Genomic DNA, 22,358 nt, shown 5'->3' with positions numbered 1-22,358 from the left:
GCTGTCTGCATCAGAGTCTCAGAGCCCAACATCACCCTGATCTGGAGCCTGCAGAGGTGAGAGAGAGAGGGCAGAGACACTACACACAGACACAGACACAGACACAGACACAGACACAGACACACACACGCACACACGCACAGACACAGACACAGACACATATGTGGCTGTTATATACTCGCCAAATAGACCACTAGCCCATACCACCTAAAAACAAGTGAACTACATAATTGGCAGTTCATGAGAATACACACGTGAAATGTGAGAGATGAAAGCACAAGTAATGCGATGGAACCAGACACAGATTCTACCCAAAGTTGCTCGTTATTATTCGGAAAAAAGCTATGATTGACATGTCTGTGCGTCAGCCATTATGTTTCTTCAAATCGATTCATATCATTGTTGATGGCCACAAAATAAAAATGCCCATTTTGTTTGCAACATAGGACACTCAACTCACGATTCGATACGATTTTTCTTTTTAAGTAATTTTTTCTGAGTGGGGCAGTCCCACTCATATTTCTAATTTTATTGGACAGATATAGTGAAGACAGACAGGAAAGTAAGATACATATACCGATAATGACATCTCTGTACACCTCTACTATCAGGGTAGAGTGTTGGGATCAGGGCAATATGCAATTGGGCAGCTATATTCTGTTTTACACTTGACATGTGTCTTACCTTGGTGTGAGCGTGGAGTCCAGGTGTTCTGTGTCCGTCGCTGGTCAAGTATGTCTAATAGCGGCCGCGGGAGAGTCGACCAATTCTGAAACTCCAGGAAGTAACTTAGCACCTCAGGCTCCGCCTTCTTCAGCCTGAAACCAATCAAACACAACAGACGATGTAAAGCAGTGACATTAGCTTATAAGAGTTTCTGTATGTGTGTGTGTGTGTGTGTGTGTGTGTGTGTCTTACATGATGGGCTGCAGGAAAAGGGAGGGCTCCAGTCCTGCCTGCAACAGAGCGGGAAGCCAGTAGAGAGCAGTCCGTAAGCCTGTGTTCAGCGCCACATACAACAGCTCACTCAACTCCTCTGGCGTGAACATGCTTCTGCTCTTCTCCTCTGGTCCGGATATGTTGATGCTCTTACTCAACTGCTCTGGTCTGGAGATACTCCTTTGCTGGATTATTTGCTGCAGCTGCTCGGGTTTGTGGGTGCAAATGGCATAAATCCATACCTCCTGATTTAAACTTGCCCCCACAGCTAACAACAACCGGACAGATTCACTGAGACAGAGAGAGAGAGAGACACAGAGAGAGAGAGAGACACACAGAGAGAGAGAGAGAGAGAGAGAGAGAGAGAGAGAGAGAGAGAGAGAGAGAGAGAGAGAGAGAGAGAGAGAGAGAGAGAGAGAGAGAGAGAGAGAGATGAGGGTAAAGGTAAGACTGGTGGAGTGCAAGGGAAGTGTGTGTGTGAGTAATCAATCCATGTCACTCATAGTGTGTGTGTGTGTGTGTGTGTATACCTCAACACACACACAGAGCGGTTATCTCTGAGGGCGTAGGATAGGGGTGACTCCGAGCCAAAGACAGAGTTACAGTTCTGGCCGTCTGGGCTGAAGCCCTCTCTCAGCAGCAGCTCCACAGCGTGGCTCTGTCCATTCACCACAGCCATGTACAACGGACTCACTGAAGACTCTCCACGGTCACATGCACGATCCGTCACAGTAATAAGCTTGGCTAGGATACTGCAAGGACAAAGACAAAAACACCCACCGACCCACCCACCCACACCCACACACACACACACACACACACACACACACACACAAACACACCCACACACATGTGAGAAGATGCCATGTTTCTTTGAGCAGGAGAAAATATGTTTCAAATGCATGTTTGCATACCTGATGTGTCCGAACTGCGCTGCGGCGTGGATGGGGAGCTGTGGCCATTCGCCATGGCAGGCTAGGTTTGGGTCAGCACCGTGGGTGAGGAGAACATCCACACAACCCTCATGCCCTTCTTGAGAGGCAAGCATCAAGGGCGTAGCCAAGTCCCATGCCTGGGCATTAACATTCGCACCTACAACCAAGACATATATTAATATGCAATATATCACAGTATTTGTTCAGCTCTCCCTCTAGTTAGCTGAATGGTGAATTTTCTGCTTGCTCCGGCAGTACGGGTGAAATGATGAGACTGACACAATTCGGTTTGATTTCCTTCTTCCTCTATTAAACAGATTGTAAAACTGAACACAATACATTGATATTAGTACATGTAAATAAACAACAGTGAACAAACTAACAGAAAAGATTTAACAAACTACACAATCATACAGAACTCAACTTACCAACTCCCATCTCTCTATACAACTGATCTCCCTTCTCCCCTGTCTCTCAGATCACACTCATTTAAGCCCGCCCCCATTTCTATCTAACCAATCACTCCACTCATGCATACTTTTAACCAATCACAAACAACAAATAAAATAACCCCCAAATGAACCCTCCCATGGATTAGCCAAACACCTCCCACTTGGTCCATTGGTTCTTTATAACTAAATGGACCACAACTCTCCCTCTCTTCAATACAGTCATTTTTACTGCTCCTCCACGGGAAGCAGCACGACCACCCGCCTGACGTCTCGGTCGAGCGTTGGGAAGAGATCGCGGCCTTCGCTCCTTCTTCGTCCTGAAGCCCCCACTCCTAGAGCAGGCTGGCTCAGGCAAGCCCTCACTCTTACGTCCCGAACCAGCCCCTTTTCGTCTGGCCTCGCTTCCACAACCCGCCCCAGGCGGAATTGCCCCCTTAGGGCATTTTGGTCAGCCAACCAGACCACGTCTCCCACGGCCACATTTCGAGCTTCTCTGTGCCACTTGGTGCGGATGAGAAGTCCGGGCCCAGCTAGTTGACTCCACTGTCGCCAAAACCGTCCCACTTCTTCCTGGACGCCGAGGCTAACTCCGCTTCTTGTCTCCCTCAGGCGAGTAGCCTCCCACTTTGCGTCTTCTGGAGCCCTCCTGCAAAACAACCACTGCCTAACAGCTCGCCGGACCCACCCAACTACCCGAATGAGCCTGCCTATTCCACTGAAGCGTTCTGGCTCAATCAGGTCCATGAGAGCAGCGCCCCAAAGCCTGTCCCTCTCATGCTCGAGGTCCCTGGAACTCCCAACCGGTGTGGATGTCCCCTTTGCATTTGCTTCCTCCTCAATGGCGCATTTCGGGTCCAGCCCCTTCCTCGCCTGAGCGCGTGTTACAGTTGCAGTGAACGCTTTCCGTTGCAGCATGCTCACGCTGTCTCGAGCACTTACAGCCACTCCCCTGGATGTTTCCTCGCTCAGCTGATCAGCCAGCACCAACACCTCTGACTCTGGCTCCACATTGGCCCTCGTTTCTGCAGGCTGGCCCTCTTTGCTCCTCCCACTTTGACCCGACTGGATCCGTGGTTCCGGAGCGAAACCTCCAGCGTTGAGCGTCCTCTCGATTCCCTCCGTGATGCTCCTCAGCTCTCTCCTGTCGCCATGAGACGCTAGAATGTCGTCTACATAGGTGTCCTCCTCAAGTGCTCTCCGCTCTTCTTTTAGGTGGGCGACCTCTGGCAGCCTTGCCGTCTTCCTCATGGCCAGCTGGGCGATGCATCCGGCTGGCTTGTCCCCGATGTTGACGCGGGTAATTGCGTAGGTTTTGATCTTCTTTTCCCCTGCGAGAGTCATCTCTTTCCCGCCCGGCTGACAATTTCCGCAGCGACACCCTCCACACTTTGGCTCGCACGCGGCGCTGATGCTATCCCAGCTCCACCACTCGAGGACCTCTTTGCTGCTTGCAGCTGTTCTCCCGGTCTTTTCATGACCTTGCGGCTTCTGGTCTCCATCCTCTTCTTTTGCGTTGGGCGTCTTGCAGGGGATCTCCTCAAATCTTACTGCCTCCGTTCTCAGAGAACGCGCAAAGTGCGTCTGGGAGTTGTGTGCGGATCCTTCCCAACTTTCAAACAGGTCTGGGTGCGTTCCTCCCACGGTCTTCCCCAGAGGCCCGTCCCACAACACTAAGTCTCCCGTCCCTCTTCTCCACCGTGGAGCGAGTCGTCCCTCTCGGTGGCTGATCAAGAGCTCGATTTCCTTAGGTCGGACCAGCTCTTCCTTCTCGACCCCAGGGAAGAACTTACAGAGTCGCTCTGGACTGATGACCTTGTCTGCACGAGCGATTGTGTCGAGCCCGTAGCATACCATCTCGTGGGGACTCCATCTGTTGTTGCTCCACGCCCTGACCTTTAGCAGGTATTTGTTAGTCTTGACCCTGACCTTCATTCCACCGACCCCCTGCACGGTCAGTGTTACTTGCCTCCGCTCCAGTTGGAGACGATCGGCGGCCCAGTTGGTGATATAATTTGTGTCGGAGGCGAGGTCTATGAGGGTTCCCAGGGCATTTCCTGCTTCTGTTTTGACTATCAATGTCATCATTAGTACTGGATGTTCCTCTGGCCCATTCTCCGCGAAGAGACCCCCGCCTTCTGCGCCCGTGCTCAGCGTCATCGAAGCCTTACTGGTGAATGCGTTCGCCCTCCTTTCCTGTTCAGGGTTGAGTCCCAAAGAATCCAGGAATTCTCGTTGCTTATCAGAGAACCCTGGCCCTGTCTTCTTTCCCTCACTCCACTCGGGACACAGAAGGTAGTGATGACTTGCCCTTCCTTCCTCCCGCTTGCACACTCTGCACAGGTACCGGTTACTACACTCCCCGTCGGCGCTGTGCATGCCCAAACATTTCTGACAGGCTTTGCTTTGCCTTACTATGGCTCGTTTCTCTGCCAGACTGACACTCTTGAACTTTTGGCAGAAGAATATTTTGCCACCGTGCTGATCGCTTCCACAGATGTCGCACTCTTCTCTTCTTTCCGAGTTCCTGCCCGTGACTCTGGTTTCACCTCGATGTTCCTCCTCTTCTTCATCTACCGGTGAGTCTCTCTCCGTGGCCCTCGTGAATGCCCTCTTCTCCCATCTGACTGGCCTCTCCGGTGTTCCCTCAGAGGTCTCCGTGGAGCCTCGGATTCGAGCTATCCCCTCGAGGATTACTTCCTGCCTTTTCAGAAACAGAAGAAGAGCATCGAACCGCTTGTCTGGGGCGACTTGGTTTTCGGGTTCGGTTACAAAGGTAATCCAGCCTTCCTGCACGCGATCTGGCAGTTTGCCCTCGATGGCCTTAAGTACAAGTGGGTTCTTCATAGCGCCCACTTCTCCTAAGTCTGTCAGGTCCATGAGGGCTCTTTCCACTGCCTGAATAAGGTCGATCGCTTTCCTCGGCTGGTTTCCTTTTACCGCTGGTATTCTTTCCAATTCCTCAATAATTTGCAGCGCGATGGTTGCCTTGTCTCCAAACCGATTCTCCAAGGCTTTGAATACGTCTTCCGCTGAGCGGTAGCTCGAGAGTTTGAGCTCCTCGAAAACCTTTCGGTCTATGCTCTCGAGGAGGTGGAGTTTCTTCACCTCTGGCGACCCCGATGGGTCTCCCTGCCGCTGCAGGCTTTCCCAATCTTTCCGCCAGCGATGAAAATCTCTCATACACCCGCTGAACACGGGCAGCCTTGTTGGAGGGAGTTTGATCTTGGCTCTAGTGCGGTTGCCTCCATATGTGGCGCTCTCCAGCCCTGCCTCCCGGGCTTGTTCCCATGCTTCCCGCTGAGCCTCCAGTAGTTTGGCGCGCTCTTGAGCGGCTATTTCTGCTGCCTTCAACTCAATCACGGCGGCCTTCTGCCTTGCCTCAGCGATCTCTTCTTCGGCCCCCAATTTCACCTTCGCTGTCTCCTTCTCAAACTCGGCCACGCTATCAGCTGACTTCAGTTTTGCCTCTGCGGCTTTCCTTTCCAGCTTGGCAATGGCTTCTTTATTTTCTCTATTTGTCGCTCGATCTTTGGCCTCTTCTTCGGCGAGAACGTCGGCCCTTTTCCTCTCATCTCCGGCGAGAGCGTCGGCCCTTTTCCTCTCATCTTCGGCGAGAGCGTCGGCCCTTTTCCTCTCATCTTCGGCGAGAGCGTCGGCCCTTTCTCTATTTGTCGCTCGATCTTTGGCCTCTTCTTCGGCGAGAACGTCGGCCCTTTTCTTCTCACCTTCGGCGAGAACGTCGGCCCTTTTCCTCTCATCTTCGGCGAGAGCGTCGGCCCTTTTCCTCTCATCTTCGGCGAGAGCGCCTGCAAACCTTCCTCATAATTGTCGTCTGCAGAGTTTAGGTCTTTCGCGTTTGACAGGAGCGCTATCCACTCGCGTTTCATGTCATCTTCGCCCATCAATGCCACTGACCTGATGATGTGGCGGTATCCTCTCTCAAAAGTGACTGCCAACTTTTCCCTTTCGGTCCTTAGTGCCTCCATTCTGCCTGTGACTCAGAAATAACTTGTGTGTACCTGTTTCGTCTTTCTATCTTATCTCTTCAGCCCTCTCTGACTCCCTGAGCTGATTTGCGCTGGTCCCTGCACTTCCTTAACTAGTCTTCGGCAGCGGAACCAGGTTCACCGTGGGGTCATCCCAGGGATACTGCTAAAAATAAAATAATAAAGTGGGAGAGGATTTTCCTCCCCCCGACGACTTAATACCCAGGTACACACAAACCTATTTTAATGCAAACAGTCAAAAAGTCACAGAGAAGAGTGCTGGGTGTGGGTAGCTCTCTGGGTAGCTGCTATTAGCTCGCAATTCCTTTCTTGGTGGGTCTTGTAGGTTAGCCTAGCTGGCTGTGGATTCTTGCAGTTGGGTTAACCAGTTGAAGCTAGCCGTGGATTGTTTCACTCCTTGCCTGCCTAGCTAGCTGTAGCTTTGAATGCTATAAGCTCTACCGCGTGCCTGCTGCGCTATTTCGACAGCAGGGCTAACGCTAGCTTAGCTGGCTACGCTACGCTAGCTAGCAAGTGGCTAATTAGCTACAGTCGCGGGCGCCACGGCTCCGTTTCCGGCCTAGTTAGCCGTAGCCTTGAGTGCTATAAGCTCTACCGCGTGCCTGCTGCTCTATTGCGACAACAGGGCTAACGCTAGCTTAGTTTGCTAATGCTACGCTGGCTAGCAAGTGGCTAGTTAGCTACAGTTTCGGGCGCCGCGGCTCCGTTGCCAGCTGGCGGCTGCGTCACTAACCTGACCAGGCTTTAGCTTGCTCTTATCTCCGGTGAATGGATCCTTGTCCTCCCGGAGCTTCTGTTGCGTCCAACCGGGCTTGTATTCCTTAGCTAACTGACGGTCCGTCCTCCTGCGGTCGTCAGCGGGTGTTTTACAATTGTTCAGCTCTCCCTCTAGTTAGCTGAATGGTGAATTTTCTGCTTGCTCCGGCAGTACGGGTGAAATGATGAGACTGACACAATTCGGTTTGATTTCCTTCTTCCTCTATTAAACAGATTGTAAAACTGAACACAATACATTGATATTAGTACATGTAAATAAACAACAGTGAACAAACTAACAGAAAAGATTTAACAAACTACACAATCATACAGAACTCAACTTACCAACTCCCATCTCTCTATACAACTGATCTCCCTTCTCCCCTGTCTCTCAGATCACACTCATTTAAGCCCGCCCCCATTTCTATCTAACCAATCACTCCACTCATGCATACTTTTAACCAATCACAAACAACAAATAAAATAACCCCCAAATGAACCCTCCCATGGATTAGCCAAACAGTATTTATAGGCAGTATATTGGCTCCCATAATATTTATATATACATATAATATATATATATATATACATACATACATACATAGCATTGGATGCTTGTCTTTCATCTTTTGTGTCGTGTAAACAACTGTAATGAATATGCACATGAAAAATATAAACAACTCCACCAGTAAGCCATCACACACAAGCAGCCATTTACAAAAAGCATACAGATGCAGAGCTGTGTACCTGCATCAATGAGGATTTGCAGGCATTCCTGCTGTCCGTACTGTGCAGCTACAAACAAGGGTGTGATCTTGTAGTCGTCATACACTTCAAGAATACACTTGCCCGCCAGGATACACACAATCTCCCTGTAACCCTGAGGAGAGAGTGGGAGTGAATTGCTGTGTGTGTGTGTGTGTGTGTGTGTGTGTGTGTGTGTGTGTGTGTGTGTGCCCGACTGGCCCCACCTCCTCTACACAGCAGTCGGGCTGCCCGATCACGTCTCTTCACAACACTGGCTCCCCGCTGGTGGAATGAGCTCCCCACGCCGCGGCTGTCAGAACGGCAGAGTCACTACCCATCTTCCGTCGTAGACTGAAGACCTATCTCTTCAGGTTACATCTTAACTGCTCACAATGAGTTATGAATAGTCACAATGACCGCGGGAGGAACCTGCTGCTCAGAGTCAATGGAGAGAGGGAATCTTAGGTGAGAGTGCACAAGGTCTACAGTCACAACAATAGGGAAGATTGAGAGGGGGAGTACATATCGTGGCATGTTTCAACTACCTAATTTGGCACCGTCCCCTTCATCCTCTCTTTTTCACCAGAGCATAAATGGCTAAAGTGACAATGTAAATATTCATTTTTAACACCAAGCATGCAGACAGCCATCATCGCAAAGCTCTCCCACTCGTTTCTCACCTGCAGCCCTGAGGAGCACACGTACACACGCCGTGGCACCGAGCGCCGCAGCTTCGTGGAGCGCGTTCCAGCCACGGTTGTCTCTGCTGTCCACGCTGAGGCCCCTCTGGGTCAGAGAACGCACCAGCCCCCGGTCGCAGAACCTAGGATGGTAGGGGAAGGTAGGGCAATACCGCTACCTGATTGGTTGGCGAAGCACTCGTGAAGAGCCCCCTCATCGTGAAGAGCCCCCTCACTCGCCAGCCAATGAGGGGGCTCTTCATGAGTGCTTCGCCAACCAATCAGGTAGCGGTATTGCCCTACCTTCCCTGCTTCGCCAACCAATCAGGTAGCGCCGGCAGGCCCGGATTAACCCCCTAGGGTGCCCTTGGGTGACCAGACTTGATGTGTGTGCCCCCCCCCCCCCCACACACACACACACACACACCCTCCTACTTTGCAAGTGAAAGTGTGATATTTACTATGGTTACAAAACCCATAGATTTACAAGAGCATATAACTACAGTACAGGCTCATCACAGTTGGGCCTAATGCCGTAGTATAGCCTTTACACTGATGCTCAAATCTGAATGCAACTCACATCACAATGCAACACGACTTTCTATATATAGGCTAATTATTTCCATCATAAATGGCCTGAGACTACATGCTAAACCATAACAAAGGGGGAAAATGCACATACTGTATACTACAATAAAACAAGCTCAATACCAACCAAGTCCAATAACGACTGTTGCAGGCATATAAGAATAAGAACATATTGTCTGTCAGCATTAATGAAGCGTACTACAGGTATTATGGAAATAAACAGCGCCTCTCTCTTTGCCGCTCTGCTCACCTTCGTGATGCTGTATCAGACGTAGGCTATAGCCCTGTGATGCTGTATCAGACGTAGGCTATAGCCCTGTGATGCTGTATCAGACGTAGGCTATAGCCCTGTGATGCTGTATCAGACGTAGGCTATAGCCCTGTGCATCACACAGCCTGCCCAAATCAGCCACAGCCTCATATTAGCCCCAAATAATCATAAATAAGCCTTACCTTTAGCAGAACTTATTTTTTCTTGATTTTACGCAGGCAAAGTCGTTTACTAAATCCTCAAAGTCCATCTCTTTGACCAACTCGGATTCAATTGCCAGCAGGGAATCTTATTATTATCAGGCCTCTCTTATTGCACTATAGTTCTCTCTCAACGCTTTGGTAGAGTCAGTCCTACAACTCCATCTAGTACTGGACAGTGGTTTTAGAGTCCTGCTGATGTTCACATCCTTCTTTTTAAATATCCGGCTCCATCGGTGAGGGGATGCTGCACAAAACGCATACAATGACTGAAGTAGGTCAAAGAAATCACTCGCATCCTTACAGCTATTAATGCTGTTTACACCGACAACATGAAGGGAATGTCCAGCACAGGGCACGTAATGAATCAGGGGGTTTGCTTTTTTAAGATGCGCCTGGAGGCCGTTATATTTACCCGACATGTCTAACCCCAGGTCATGACATGAACCATTCTTACTCCACATTCAGGTCATGACATGAACCATTCTTACTCCACATTCAGGTCATGACATGAACCATTCTTACTCCACATTCAGGTCATGACATGAACCATTCTTACTCCACATTCAGGTCATGACATGAACCATTCTTACTCCACATTCAGGTCATGACATGAACCATTCTTACTACACATTCAGGTCATGACATGAACCATTCTTACTCCACATTCAGCAAGACTTGCTCCAGTGTGGCTGTGAATGGGCTCGCTCGCTCTGCTACACACACACTGTTAACTTCGGTGCTAATTTTAGGCCTAGGTGAAATAAATAAAAAAGTCCAATTTTTAAGTGTGGCCGTATGTCTTGAGTCTTTGCCTTGCTTAGTTTTTCGCTTGGCAGAGCCACTCAGTTGTCGCCTGGACATTTGGATTTCTTCGTTGATAGTTTGGCGGCACTGCGTCATCGCGCACTTGTCTGTGACTGGGGGGGGGCACTTACACCGAAATCGCAATTATTTACCATGTTTGCGTTCCATTATAATGAGCCCATCCTCCTGTTTGTATCTCCACCAGTCTCCCCTGGTATATAGCAAAAATTAAAATATATATCTCTTAGTAGTGGGAGATGAAGGTAACTAAGGGTTCTGATAGATAGATAGATAGATAGATAGATAGATAGATAGATAGCAGTGGCGGCTGGCCGATAGAGGGCGCTGGGGCGCTGCCCCCACCTTCACTTCCTAGTTCCCCACCTTCACTTCCTAGTTGCGATTTGTAAACGTTTTTTTTTTAAATAAACATTGTTTATTCACAAAATGCGGCTGATATTCTGTCGGCGCCTATCAGCATTCATTAAAAATCCTCCAATACAATAAACATTTTATCTGTGTGTGTGTAAAATTCACTGTTAAAATACATAGGGGGAGGCGTCGGGGCGCCGGTCAATGCAAGTCTATGGCAGGCCGAATACTTTTCGCTTACACGTGAGCTGTAGCAGCGCTCCAATTGGCTGTCTCCTATTTCTAGGCCGGGGCGCAAAAATGTGCGTCCTGAATATCCGGTTGTTAAGTCTGACGTCAAACGTGACGTTTTGCAATTTCCGGCTTTTACAAAAAAAGAAAACAATGTGGTGGTCTGTAAACTGTGCAGAAATGAAATGGCCTATCACAGGAGTACATCTGCAATGAACGAGCACCTCAAGCGAAAGCATCCTGGAGCTCTTTGTGAAGACAGATACCACCGTAAGTCAGCGTTGTATTTCTGTTCACTTTTCCGGCCGTGTATGAGTGAAAAATGGATAGCTACTAGCTAATGTTACACAAGCAATGTAGCTCACCACAGTTTGTATGTCTTGTCTTCTGGTGTTAGTAACGTTAGCTATGTAGCTGGCTAGCTACGGTAGCCTATTGTCATTGTGGTGCTCGCACCTACTGTACGTTATCTAGCTCGTAGCTCGCATGCTACGTTAGCATCAATTTAGCTAATCATAACATAGCAGCGAGAGTATTAAGGCTGATCTGTGCATGATATTGCTGCATTCTGACATATTTCATGTCGCATCTCCCCCCTTTGATGGTATATGACGCTATAGTCAGTCGCAATGGTCCAAAATTCAAGTGCTTCGTAACACAGACGGGTGAATTTCATGAATGAAAGTGAAAGTTCTGTCACAAAACGCCGTTACGTATCCTCACACATGTTTAAGTGGGTATTGCGTGGGTAAAGTGAAATTACGTCTTTGTTTTGAGCGCCAGTGCGCGTTTTATGCGCGTGCACGCGGAAAAAAAAATCGTGCACGCTGCGCGCGCGAAAGAGGACCCCCCCCGCCACTGATGTGAAAAATCCTGGAGGAAACACTGCTGTGCCCCACCAAAAATGTTTAGCACCAGCCGCCACTGATAGATAGATAGATAGATAGATCGATACTTTATTGATCCCTGAGAGAAATTCACGAGTTACAGAAGCTCTGACCACAAAAACAACAACAAAATAAAGTGACAATTGAATAATAATCCAAATAAAATATATAAAAATACAAAATAAAGATAGACCAATAGACACGTGGGACCTTATCTACAGTAGAGAACTTGTTTACCTTCATCAGTTGGTTCTTGTTGTAGTTGTGGAAGTCGTACTTCCTCTGGCAGTCTTCCTTCAGCAGCAGGTTGTACAGAGCGATCCACACATGGCCGTCCAGCTTCGTCATCTTCACACGGTCCTCCGATGGAATCTTCTGCCATTTGCCACCTGCCATGTACTTCTCCACCTCGCCTGTAGGGGGAGACAGAGTACGGCTATAATGATATGTAGGGTAAGGGCCATGCAAGCTTAATTCATTGTTTAATGGAAATGAAAAAACGGTATCAAAGTGTATCAGTTGTTTCTGTAGTGGCTATAAAGATCATGTTTATGTTAACTTCATGTTATCAAACCAAAAATTGTCTTTTGATCTATTTTCCAGATTGATGTGACGTGTGTGTGTGTGTGTGTGTGTGTGTGTGTGTGTGTGTGTGTGTGTGTGTGTGTGTGTGTGTGTGTGTGCGTGTGTGTGCGTGTGTCTGAGCGTGTGCATGCACTTAGACTATCCACAGATTTAAGTACGTTAACATGTGACCATGTGCATGCATTTGTGTGTGTGTGTGACAAACCTGCAGTGTAGCGACTCCAGGGGCAGTTCTCTACCAGCTGCACCAGGACACAGGGCAGGTTATGAGTGCACAGCATCCTACTGATCACACTGATACTGTAAAACAACAAGGGCAACCATTTTCATCAGCAACATTACTATTATCACAAGAATCTATATATCTAAAGATTAGTTTTTTTTGTATTTTTTTTTTCAATGTAACCTTTATTTTGGCAGGGAGTCCCACTGAGATCAAGGTCTCTTTTACAAGGGAGCATACATACAATTTAAACAAGAAAAAGGACCACATTGTTCAATGAATGTGCTGTCAAGCGGTGGGTGAAATCTGGTGAGACCATTAAGTCTGTTCACCAGATCAGTATCACCAATCACTTTTGTTTGTTAATATTTGTATTAATACTCCCAAAAAGATAGTTTTGATTAATCTACTGAACATCTACATGAACTACATAGTTGAGTTTTCTACAACAGCATGTTTGGATACTGGATTCTGATTGGCTAGCAACAGTGGTAAATATCCCAACAACCTTCAGTTCAGACTGCATTTCCAGTATCAATGCGCCTCCCAATCTGATTAAGTACACCTGTGCTGACCTACAATGCAATCGTTGATCTTAGTGCTTCAAGTCCCACGATGTAACACATTATCTAAGTCACATTCTCAAAGTCACATTATCTAAGTCACATTATCTAAGTCCCTAACGGACCCGTCCCAGTGAATCCCATACCTGTCAGTATGGTCTGTGATGTAGCGCAGGACAGACAGAGCCTTGAGGGAGATGTCAAACTCCAGTGTAGTATTCTGCCCCTGCAACTCCTGCATCAGACACACACAGCACAGTAGAGCTCTTACAACCAAAGCACCTCCTCTATCCTGGGTTAAACAACGCTCTACTTGCCTGGAATCCAGACGGCAGATTTTTCAGTGTTGTGTTCATGTTTTTATGTTGCGTTTCCCTCAGATGTTTTCTTAAGCAGGGTACATTTACATTTGACATTCTTACGATTTAGCAGACGCTTTTATCCAAAAGTGACTTATAGTTAGATAGATTACAGGGACAGTCTCCCTGGTGTAACTTAGGGCTAAGTGCCTTACTCAAGGGCACACTAGTGGTGGTGTTCCCAGGTTGGGATTTGAAATCAAGACCTTCTGATTACCAGTCCAACGTGGAGGGGGTGGGGTTAGGGTTAATAGTAGGAGAAACGCTGGTGTTGTGTACTATTTAAATATTTTCATGTGATTATTGTTATATCTGATTCTGTATAATAATAATATATGATTATATCATGTGTGATTTGCTCCTCTGGGATGAATACAGTTCTGTTCAACTGAATTGAAGTCAACACTGCTACACTCTTCACCTGTATGGAGGAGAGGTCTGCACTCGGTGTTCCATTAAGTCTGTCCTGCTTGGGGGTGTCGTCCTTGGAGGCTCGGCCAACCAGCAGGGTTAGTTTGCGGTGACAGTAATCAACCAGGTCCAGGACCGAGTCACCAGCTGCCTCACAGGAATCCTGTAACCATGGCACCACACACAAACTGTATTCAGTGGCATCCTATAATACACACGTGTGTTTGATACCATTCCTCATTCCGTCCCATGCATTAGAATGAGCCCATCCTCCAATTTCTACCTCCACCGGCCAACCCTGCACCTCACTGATGGTTCGATTGTAATTTACACAGTTAAAGTACACATATAAAATATACATAGAGCTTCACAATGATCTCGAGATGTAAAAAAAAAAAAAAGCAAACTGCAAACATTGCTAGTGTTGTGCTGAGGCGTATGTAAACTACTGCTCACCTTATGATACATAACTGTTTCCAGAAGGTTTATGATTGAAACCTCGTGGCGAATCTGAATGTCAGACAATAGAGCAGAAGAAACAATGGAATGAACTGTCAGTATAACAACGACATCAGCATGTGAATACAGAATGTCAGTGGAGGTAGGAGGTGGTGCATTCCTTGCATTACACTGAGCCCCGTCCTCCGATTTCTACCTCCACCAGCCTCCACTGTAATATGATCACAGCAGAGGTCAAACACGGTTTCTCCTCTCACCACCATATACAGAGGAAACGTGCTCTTCGGATCGAAGTCCCGAAGCTGACAAAGAATAGGAAACACTTTTTGTTTCCAAACCTCCACCAGAATCATCTCATGGACCAAGGTGGGGATCTGAGGAAGAGGGAAGAGGAGAATGAATGTTGTCAATGGAACCAGGGCACTGAGTGGTCTTAAAATTGATCCTTCCTTCCTTTCTAGACTGAATGAAATCACTGATCTGATATGACTCGATGGGTGAAGGCAATGCATGGTGTGCAAAGCGTGTTTAAACCAAACCCAATCCAAGCTAATTGAGTATGTTACTTCAAGGGGGAGGAAGGAAGGACGCATCGTTAGAGTATTCGAACGGGCCCCATCATTGGAAGCACACTACTAGTGTTATTATCATTATTATACTTGAATTATTCCAATTGGAACAAGATCGCCTGACTGTCTTAAGACATTGATATTCAGTGTCTTAAGACACCTCAAGATGTTCTGTGTCTTCAAGACACAGAAAATATGGCTCTTATGCTCCATGTCTTAAGTGAGTGCATGTGTGCATGTCTTCAGGTTAGGTCTTAAGACGACTTAAGACAATCTTGACAGACAAAATGTCTTATTTTGGTTAATTAAGACATCTTAAGACATCTCAAGACAAGGTGATGGCTGGGTGTGTAGCTCTAACAGAGAGACGTTGACCTCTCACCTTCCCGTGCGACACCAGGAGCTCCTTGATGAACTCGTCCTGCGTGAATGAAGCGGTTACTATCGCCTGCATGTAGAGTTTTTCTATATACTCGTGTTGTCTGAACCACCTGGCGATCAAGAAACACAACAGAATGAGCTACAAACAGAACATCATATTGCTGACAAATCGTGAGGTTCTATCTCCATTTTTGTCAAAATTTAGTTTTTCACATAATCTGATCCATTAGGTGTTTATTAATGCCTGTGTGGTGTTATTTTTAAAATGTTGACATTTTTGAGTTAGTAATTCATAAAATACAAAGGTTCCATCTCACAAAACATAATGGAATGTAAAAACTTTGACGCTCAATATCTCTGAACTGCCCTAAACGGAGATAGAACCTTATCATTCTAAACGGAGATAGAACCTTATCATTCTAAACTCACGAAATTCAAAATGTAAAGTTCAGTTAGACTAGATAGTCCAGTCAATCTGTGGTTTAACCCAGGGGAAATTGCAATAGTAATCATTCAAGTTTTTTTGTGATCCCTAGGGACAACCAAATAACTTATTAAAAGTCTTAGTCTTAATATTTATTGGATCAAGGTAAATTCAGGGGTCGAAAATGTGTTTTTTTTGTGCCAGGCGCAACACAGCCAGTTAATAGGATAAAAAAAATTAACTAATAGATATCACCATGAAACTTCCCCAGTTAATCACTTACATTAAGACTACTATTTTTTGTATTACAAGTTTTCTGAAATATTATGTTTAAATATGCAAATTAGGCATTATCTAATGAAATATGTGCTAATTTGCATAACATTCAAGATCAGAAATCTGAACATTGGATAAAGCCAGGTTAAAAATTCTTGTTTCATCTTGTTGTCATATTAGAGTCACGGTCCTCTATAACAGGGAATTTGGAATTTGGAACGTTCCATGGCCATCAATTGTTCGGATATTATGGTCAGCATTATCAGCAACATATTGTATGAAGTGCCCAGGTGTGAGTCCACGTACCTCAAGTTTCTCAGCTACTGCAGCACTTCTTTCATACATCTGTACCTCTACATATGATATGAACGGCCAAACCCAAGGTGACAGACTGTCAACTAGAAATGTTGATGCAAAGTGGTGATGCATTTGTACACCAACCCCAAGCTGAAGTGGTGGAAGTATGAATGAATGAATGAATGAATGGTCTTTATTGTCATTGCTATAGTACAGGTACCAAACAACGACATTTAGGAGGGGTGGCTCCCCTGGTGTTAGGAAAGAAAAGAAAAAAAAACAAGAAGGGAAGGAGCTGGTTTACATAAATAAAGGCTATGTACACTATCCACTATACTATACTGTACAGATAGACGACTAGGGTTGTCATATTGCACATAGTGTTATTGCACATTCATTTAAAGTGTCGCAGTTTGTAGGCTTGAAATGTACATATTTGTGCCTCAGCACTACATCTGATTTTTTCAATCCAGCAGCTGCCATCAATCCGTCCAGACTGTCCAGGGCCCAGAACCTAGGTCTTTGCTGTGTTCAGGGCCTGGATGGCCCTGGGGTAGAAGCTGTGCTTCAGTCTGTTTGTCCTTGCGGCCATGGTCCTGTACCGCCTTTTCGAGGGCAGCCGGGCAAAGTGTTCGTACCCAGGGTGGGTTGGGTCTCTGGAGATCTTGGAGGCCTTCCTGAGACAGCGTGTGTTGTACAGCTCTTCCAGAGAGGGGAGGGGGGCGCCGGTGATCTTCTGGGCTGTTCTCACGACTCTCTGTAGCGCATTTCTCTCCGCGGTTGTGCAGCTGGAGAACCAGTTGCAGATGCCGTAGGTGAGGATGCTCTCCACTGCGCCGCGGTAGAACACCATTATCTCCTGCTTGATGTGTTCCTTCCTGAGGACTCTCAGGAAGTAGAGCCGCTGTTGTGCCTTCTTGATGGTGGCTGCTGTGTTGTTCTTCCAGGACAGGTCATCCTGTATGTGCACCCCCAGGAATCGGAGGGCTGAGACTCTCTCCACGCTCTCTCCGTCGATGAGCAGGGGCTGGACCTCAGACTTTTTCCTCCTGAAGTCCACGATGATTTCCTGGGTCTTTGACTTGTTCAGCAGCAGGTTGTTAACCTTGCACAGCTTGCTCAGCTGCTCTACCTCATCCCTGTACGCCGCCTCGTCCCCCCCGAGATGCAGCCCACCACAGTGGTGTCGTCTGCAAACTTTACGATGGAGTTGCTGGGGTGGACGGGGGTGAAGTCGTAGGTGTAGAGGTTGTAGAGGATGGGGCTTAGCACGCAGCCCTGGGGGGACCCAGTGCTGAGTCTGAGGGCTGTGGAGGTGTGGGAGCCCACCCGCACCCTCTGGGGGCGGTCGGACAGGAAGTCCTTGATCCATGCACATATAGAGTGTGATAGTCCCAGGTCTAGTAGTTTGGTCACTAGCCTGTCTGGAAGGATGGTGTTGAAGGCAGAGCTGAAGTCCACAAAGAGCAGTCTCGCGTAGCTGTTTCCCCTCTCCAGGTGGGATAGAGTGGCGTGGAGAGTCGTCGCGATGGCGTCCTCTGTGGACCTGTGGGCTCTGTAGGCGAACTGGTATGGATCCAGGTTGGGCGGGAGGCGTGTGAGTAAGTGGGCCCGGACTAGTTTCTCGAAGCACTTCATGATGATTGGTGTGAGTGCCACCGGGCGGTAGTCGTTTGGGCAGCTCACCGTGCTTTTCTTCGGGACTGGGATGATAGTTGAGGTTTTCAGGCAGGGTCGGATGGTGGCCTGGGACAGGGACTGGTTGAAGATGTTGGTGAAAACCCCGGCCAGCTGGTCGGCGCACTCCCTCAGCACCCGTCCCAGGACGCCATCCGGCCCCGAGGCTTTCCTGGGGTCCACCGCCTTCAGCACGCGTCTCACTTCATGCTCTGTGAGGGTGAGGCTGCTGAGAGCTGGAGAGAGTGGTGTTTGTGTTGTGGTTACCTCCGTTCGCCCCTCGTCGAACCGGGCGTAGGAGTTCAGCTTTTCCGCCAGCAGGGGGTTGTCCTCTGCGGCTGTGAGCCTGTTGGCTCTGAAGTTTGTCATGTGCTGAACCCCCTGCCACATCCGCCTGGAGTCGTTGCTCAGGAAGCATTCCTCAATCTTCTCCCTGTGGTCTGCCTTGGCCTCTCGGATGCGCTTTAGGTTAGCCCTGGTGGTGCTGTACAGCAGTGTGCCCTTCCCTGCGAAGAAGGCGTTGTCCCTCTCATTGATCAGTTTTTGGACCTTCCCAGTCATCCATGGCTTCGTGTTGGGGTAGACCCGGACCCGTTTGTCCACGGTGACTGAGTTGGTGCAGTTCACTATGTGGTTCAGAACCGACGACGTGAACTGTTCCAGGTCCTCATGCTCATATTCCTGCCATGAGGTGTCATTTAGGCAGATCTGCAGTGGAGCGGACCCTTCTGGCCAGGTTCTGACAGTCTTAGTGGTGATGGGAGCACTTTTCCTCATGGTAGTGTAGGCTGGGATCAGGAGGATTGACACATGGTCAGACATGCCTAGATGAGCTAGCGGTCTAGCCTTGTAAGCACGCTTGATGTTGGTGTATACCTTATCCAGTGTTTTTTCTCCTCTTGTTGCACATTTAACATGCTGATAGAACTTGGGTAGTACTGCCTTCAGGTCGGCATGATTAAAATCTCCGGCGATAATGTGGACTGCCTGTGGGTAGAGCTCTTGGTCTGGTAGCTTGCATCATGGCTTGGCCGATGGAACAAACTTTTAATTCCTTTTCTTTCCCAACAAATAGTGTGCGCAGGAAGAGTTGCAGAGACTGTGGAACATATAGCAATGTCTTCATCACTGATGACATTTCTAGACTTGTTGGATAGGAACTATTTCCCTGCACAACAGACCTCATGTCAGATTTCAAGACTTCTGCTGCAGCCATAATAAGCCTCTCCTTGTCATTATCATTGCTCTTGGATCCTTCAAAAAAGTCATGGAGAATTGCTGAAGCCGTCCTTCGGAATGTCACCACATTCTGTTTTCCTTTTACCTCACTGAGCAAAATGTCACAACCAAAGTGACTCTGAAGTTGTTCTTTCATGTGGCGAAAGCTGTATGGCTCCTCATCATCTCCTAAGTAGTCCTTCATCCTGATGATGAGGTCATTTATTGTCGTCTGCTCCTCATCACTATGGCGCAGATAGTCTGCCACTTTCAAAAAAGCATCACCACGAGAAAGGGACCGGGGCCTCCCAGATTTACGCCTTTTTGAGCCATCTTGAAAACACTTGGGAACTTGTCTTCCAGTTCTGAAGCTGCCGTTGCAAGACTTGTGGTATACTGTGTCAGCAGCGTGAAGGTCATTCACATATAGCAATCTTCCTCTCACTATATCAGACCAATGGTCCGAACGCTTAGTGCAACATTCAAGTAATTTGGTCTGGAAGTCTTTGGTTCAATCAGTTTGAACTCTTTTAACTTGCCTGAATATCTGTCATGCACCCCACAAAACAAACAGTGATCTTTGTATGAAAATGAGGGGCCAGATGATCTGCGCTTACAACCAACTACCCCTGCTTCAATATCTTGCTGCTGTTTCTTCTGTTTTTCTATGTCCTGTGGGTTGGTAAATTTCCTCCGGCATTCTACATGAACCACTTGGCCAGGGACTACGGTTATGCCTACATTGCATTGTTCATTGGCTCTGACAAAACCATCACATCCCTTCTGGGTTAACTTGACAGTCGGCACGTCATCAGATGTTTGGTTCCCACAGAATACACACTCATCCGTCTCCATCTGGAACAAAGTTATTAAACAAGGCACACTTTTAAACTTCTGATATATTTTGCTCTGCTAACGAACACTATCACCCTGCCAGCTGTGGCTAGCTAGCAAATGTCAGCTTTATTTACAAGGTAATATTAATTGAGCTGCCTTTTCAGTAAAAAAACAAAACTTAAAGGTGTAGGCCTACATACAACATTGGTTACATGGTTACACTACACACTTACACGCGGTTTTGTGTGGATGGTGTTTTTTTACAACTGTGATTGTGTGGACGCGTTACAAAAAAAACGGTGTAGTGTGGACAAGGCCTAGCTAGCAGCGTTTGTTGTGGTTTCATCAGTGACTTTTCTCCCATTCTGTGTTTGAGGTGCACCAACATTCAAATACTCGTGTCGTCTTCAATTTCTGTCCGATTTCAATGTGTGACACATCATTTGAAAGCTTACAATCTGTATTTTCAGAATATGTAAAAAACTGAAAGTGTATGTTGGCAACTGATTGATGAAAACATTGTCTGGCGTCACATTTGGCAAATAAGTGGGTGTTGGGGTAGTTGTACCCCTAATACAGGTATAAGACTTAAGAATATCCTCTGAAAAAGTATTTTATTGGAAAGATTGACCCCCAAAACATAGGAAAAGACACCAAATATGTTGGATAGGTATACATAGGCCCTCCAATATTAACACCATTTTACCCAGATGGCGTCACTCAAAAACATTGTTTAACCTCTTTTGACCTTGAAAAAAGTATGATCCAATAAATTAATTAATTAAGACTTTTAGTATATGATGCAGGAGGGTATTAGGAACAATAAAAACTATGAAACATTACTATTGCAATTTCTCCTGGGTTGGGCCTTTTTTTAGTTAGATTGACTGGACTAAGAGGCGAACCAGCTAGCCGCTAGCTAGTGTGTGTCCCTGCGATGCTGAGCAGCTTTCCACACCTGGGAGAGCCCATCTCCTTCAGAGAGAACGTTTGCAGACTTCGGACGAATCCTTCTGCCTCTCCAGGCGAAAGTAACAAAGTAACTGACTCCATATCTCAGACTTGTTAAATAACAAAGCGATGTAAAACAACGTGTGACGTTTAGAAATAAAAGGAGCGAGTTACGATAACTGCCAAGGAAGGTGTTCACTTCTTCATCAGAGCAACACATCCGGGTACTTTGCTCTCCCGTAATGTCCACGCCCCTTTTTGGGTGATAGAAGTGTAGTTTGACTGGCGGTCAATGGACATTTCTGGTCTTCCCTACTTTAATCCGATAAAATAAGAAAACCGTAGTGCTTTTTAGATATTAGGAGCCCAAATCCGATGGCCAGTTAGGCAAACTATTATATAGTGTCATTGCCGATCAATGATCGACGTCGTTATATAGAGAAAATGAATGAAATAGGGGTTGATTCATTAGAGTAGTCATACGTCATCTCCCTGTCATCAGGGATTTGTAGTTCTTCAGTTGATACTGCATAGCGCCTAAATAGGTTAAAAGGGGTACCAGAGTGCAGACCAATCCCCCCCAAGCTCCCCATGTCCTTAAGTGATTACTTAAATGCTGCGTTTACATTCCCATATCAGAGCCCAGAAAGAGCTTAGCTATTACACGGCAAATCAAATGAAGAACTACAAATCCCTGATGACAGGGAGATGACGTATGACTACTCTGATGAATCAACCCCTATTTCATTAATTTTCTCTATATAACGACGTCGATCATTGATCGGCAACGACACTATATAATAGTTTGCCTAACTGGCCATCGGATTTGGGCTCCTAATATCTAAAAAGCACTACGGTTTTCTTATTGTATCGGATTAAAGTAGCGAAGACCAGAAATTCCCATTGACCACCATTCAAACTTCTACACTTCTATCACCCAAAAAGGGGCGTGATCATTCTGATGACAGGGTGATGACGCGCAATTGCTCTGATGAATTCAGTTGTCGTCGTTGGTTGTCATGGTTACTGTACACTCACACTTACACCTTGCCGCCAGAGGGGGGCAGCAGAACCCCACTTTATTCAGCAGGCAGGTACATAAGAGGACACTATTATCTTTGCTACCTGTATTACCTTTGGTACTGTAAGTTAATAACTTTAACAAAGAGGCGAGGACTGCATAAGAGGATTGAGGACAAACAAACAGGGTCAAGTGGGTCACTCAACCCCAAATAAGTCAGTTTATTTTCACTGCA

General features: G+C 47.0%; 1 protein-coding gene across 1 annotated transcript; it reads right to left on the bottom strand.

Annotated features, from left to right (window-relative positions):
* Positions 1-31: 31 nt before the first annotated feature.
* Positions 32-21,204, bottom strand: LOC308171162 (zinc finger MYND domain-containing protein 10-like; the record flags this gene model as incomplete). Its single annotated transcript, XM_080546018.1, has 15 exons — positions 32-48; positions 685-818; positions 919-1,142; positions 1,484-1,691; positions 1,854-1,914; positions 7,837-7,920; positions 8,517-8,622; positions 12,110-12,285; positions 12,663-12,757; positions 13,390-13,478; positions 14,024-14,176; positions 14,470-14,523; positions 14,730-14,846; positions 15,424-15,532; positions 21,110-21,204. The coding sequence occupies 15 exons, from the start codon at positions 21,202-21,204 to the stop codon at positions 32-34; spliced, it is 1,722 nt and encodes a 573-aa protein (XP_080402144.1).
* Positions 21,205-22,358: the final 1,154 nt, after the last annotated feature.

This window comes from Nansenia antarctica (genome assembly GCF_963989245.1).
Source record: "Nansenia antarctica genome assembly, chromosome: 15".
Lineage (NCBI taxonomy): Eukaryota > Metazoa > Chordata > Actinopteri > Argentiniformes > Microstomatidae > Nansenia > Nansenia antarctica.
The sequence above is the reverse complement of the archived record's forward strand: the minus strand, read 5'-3'. Positions and strand labels throughout refer to the sequence as shown.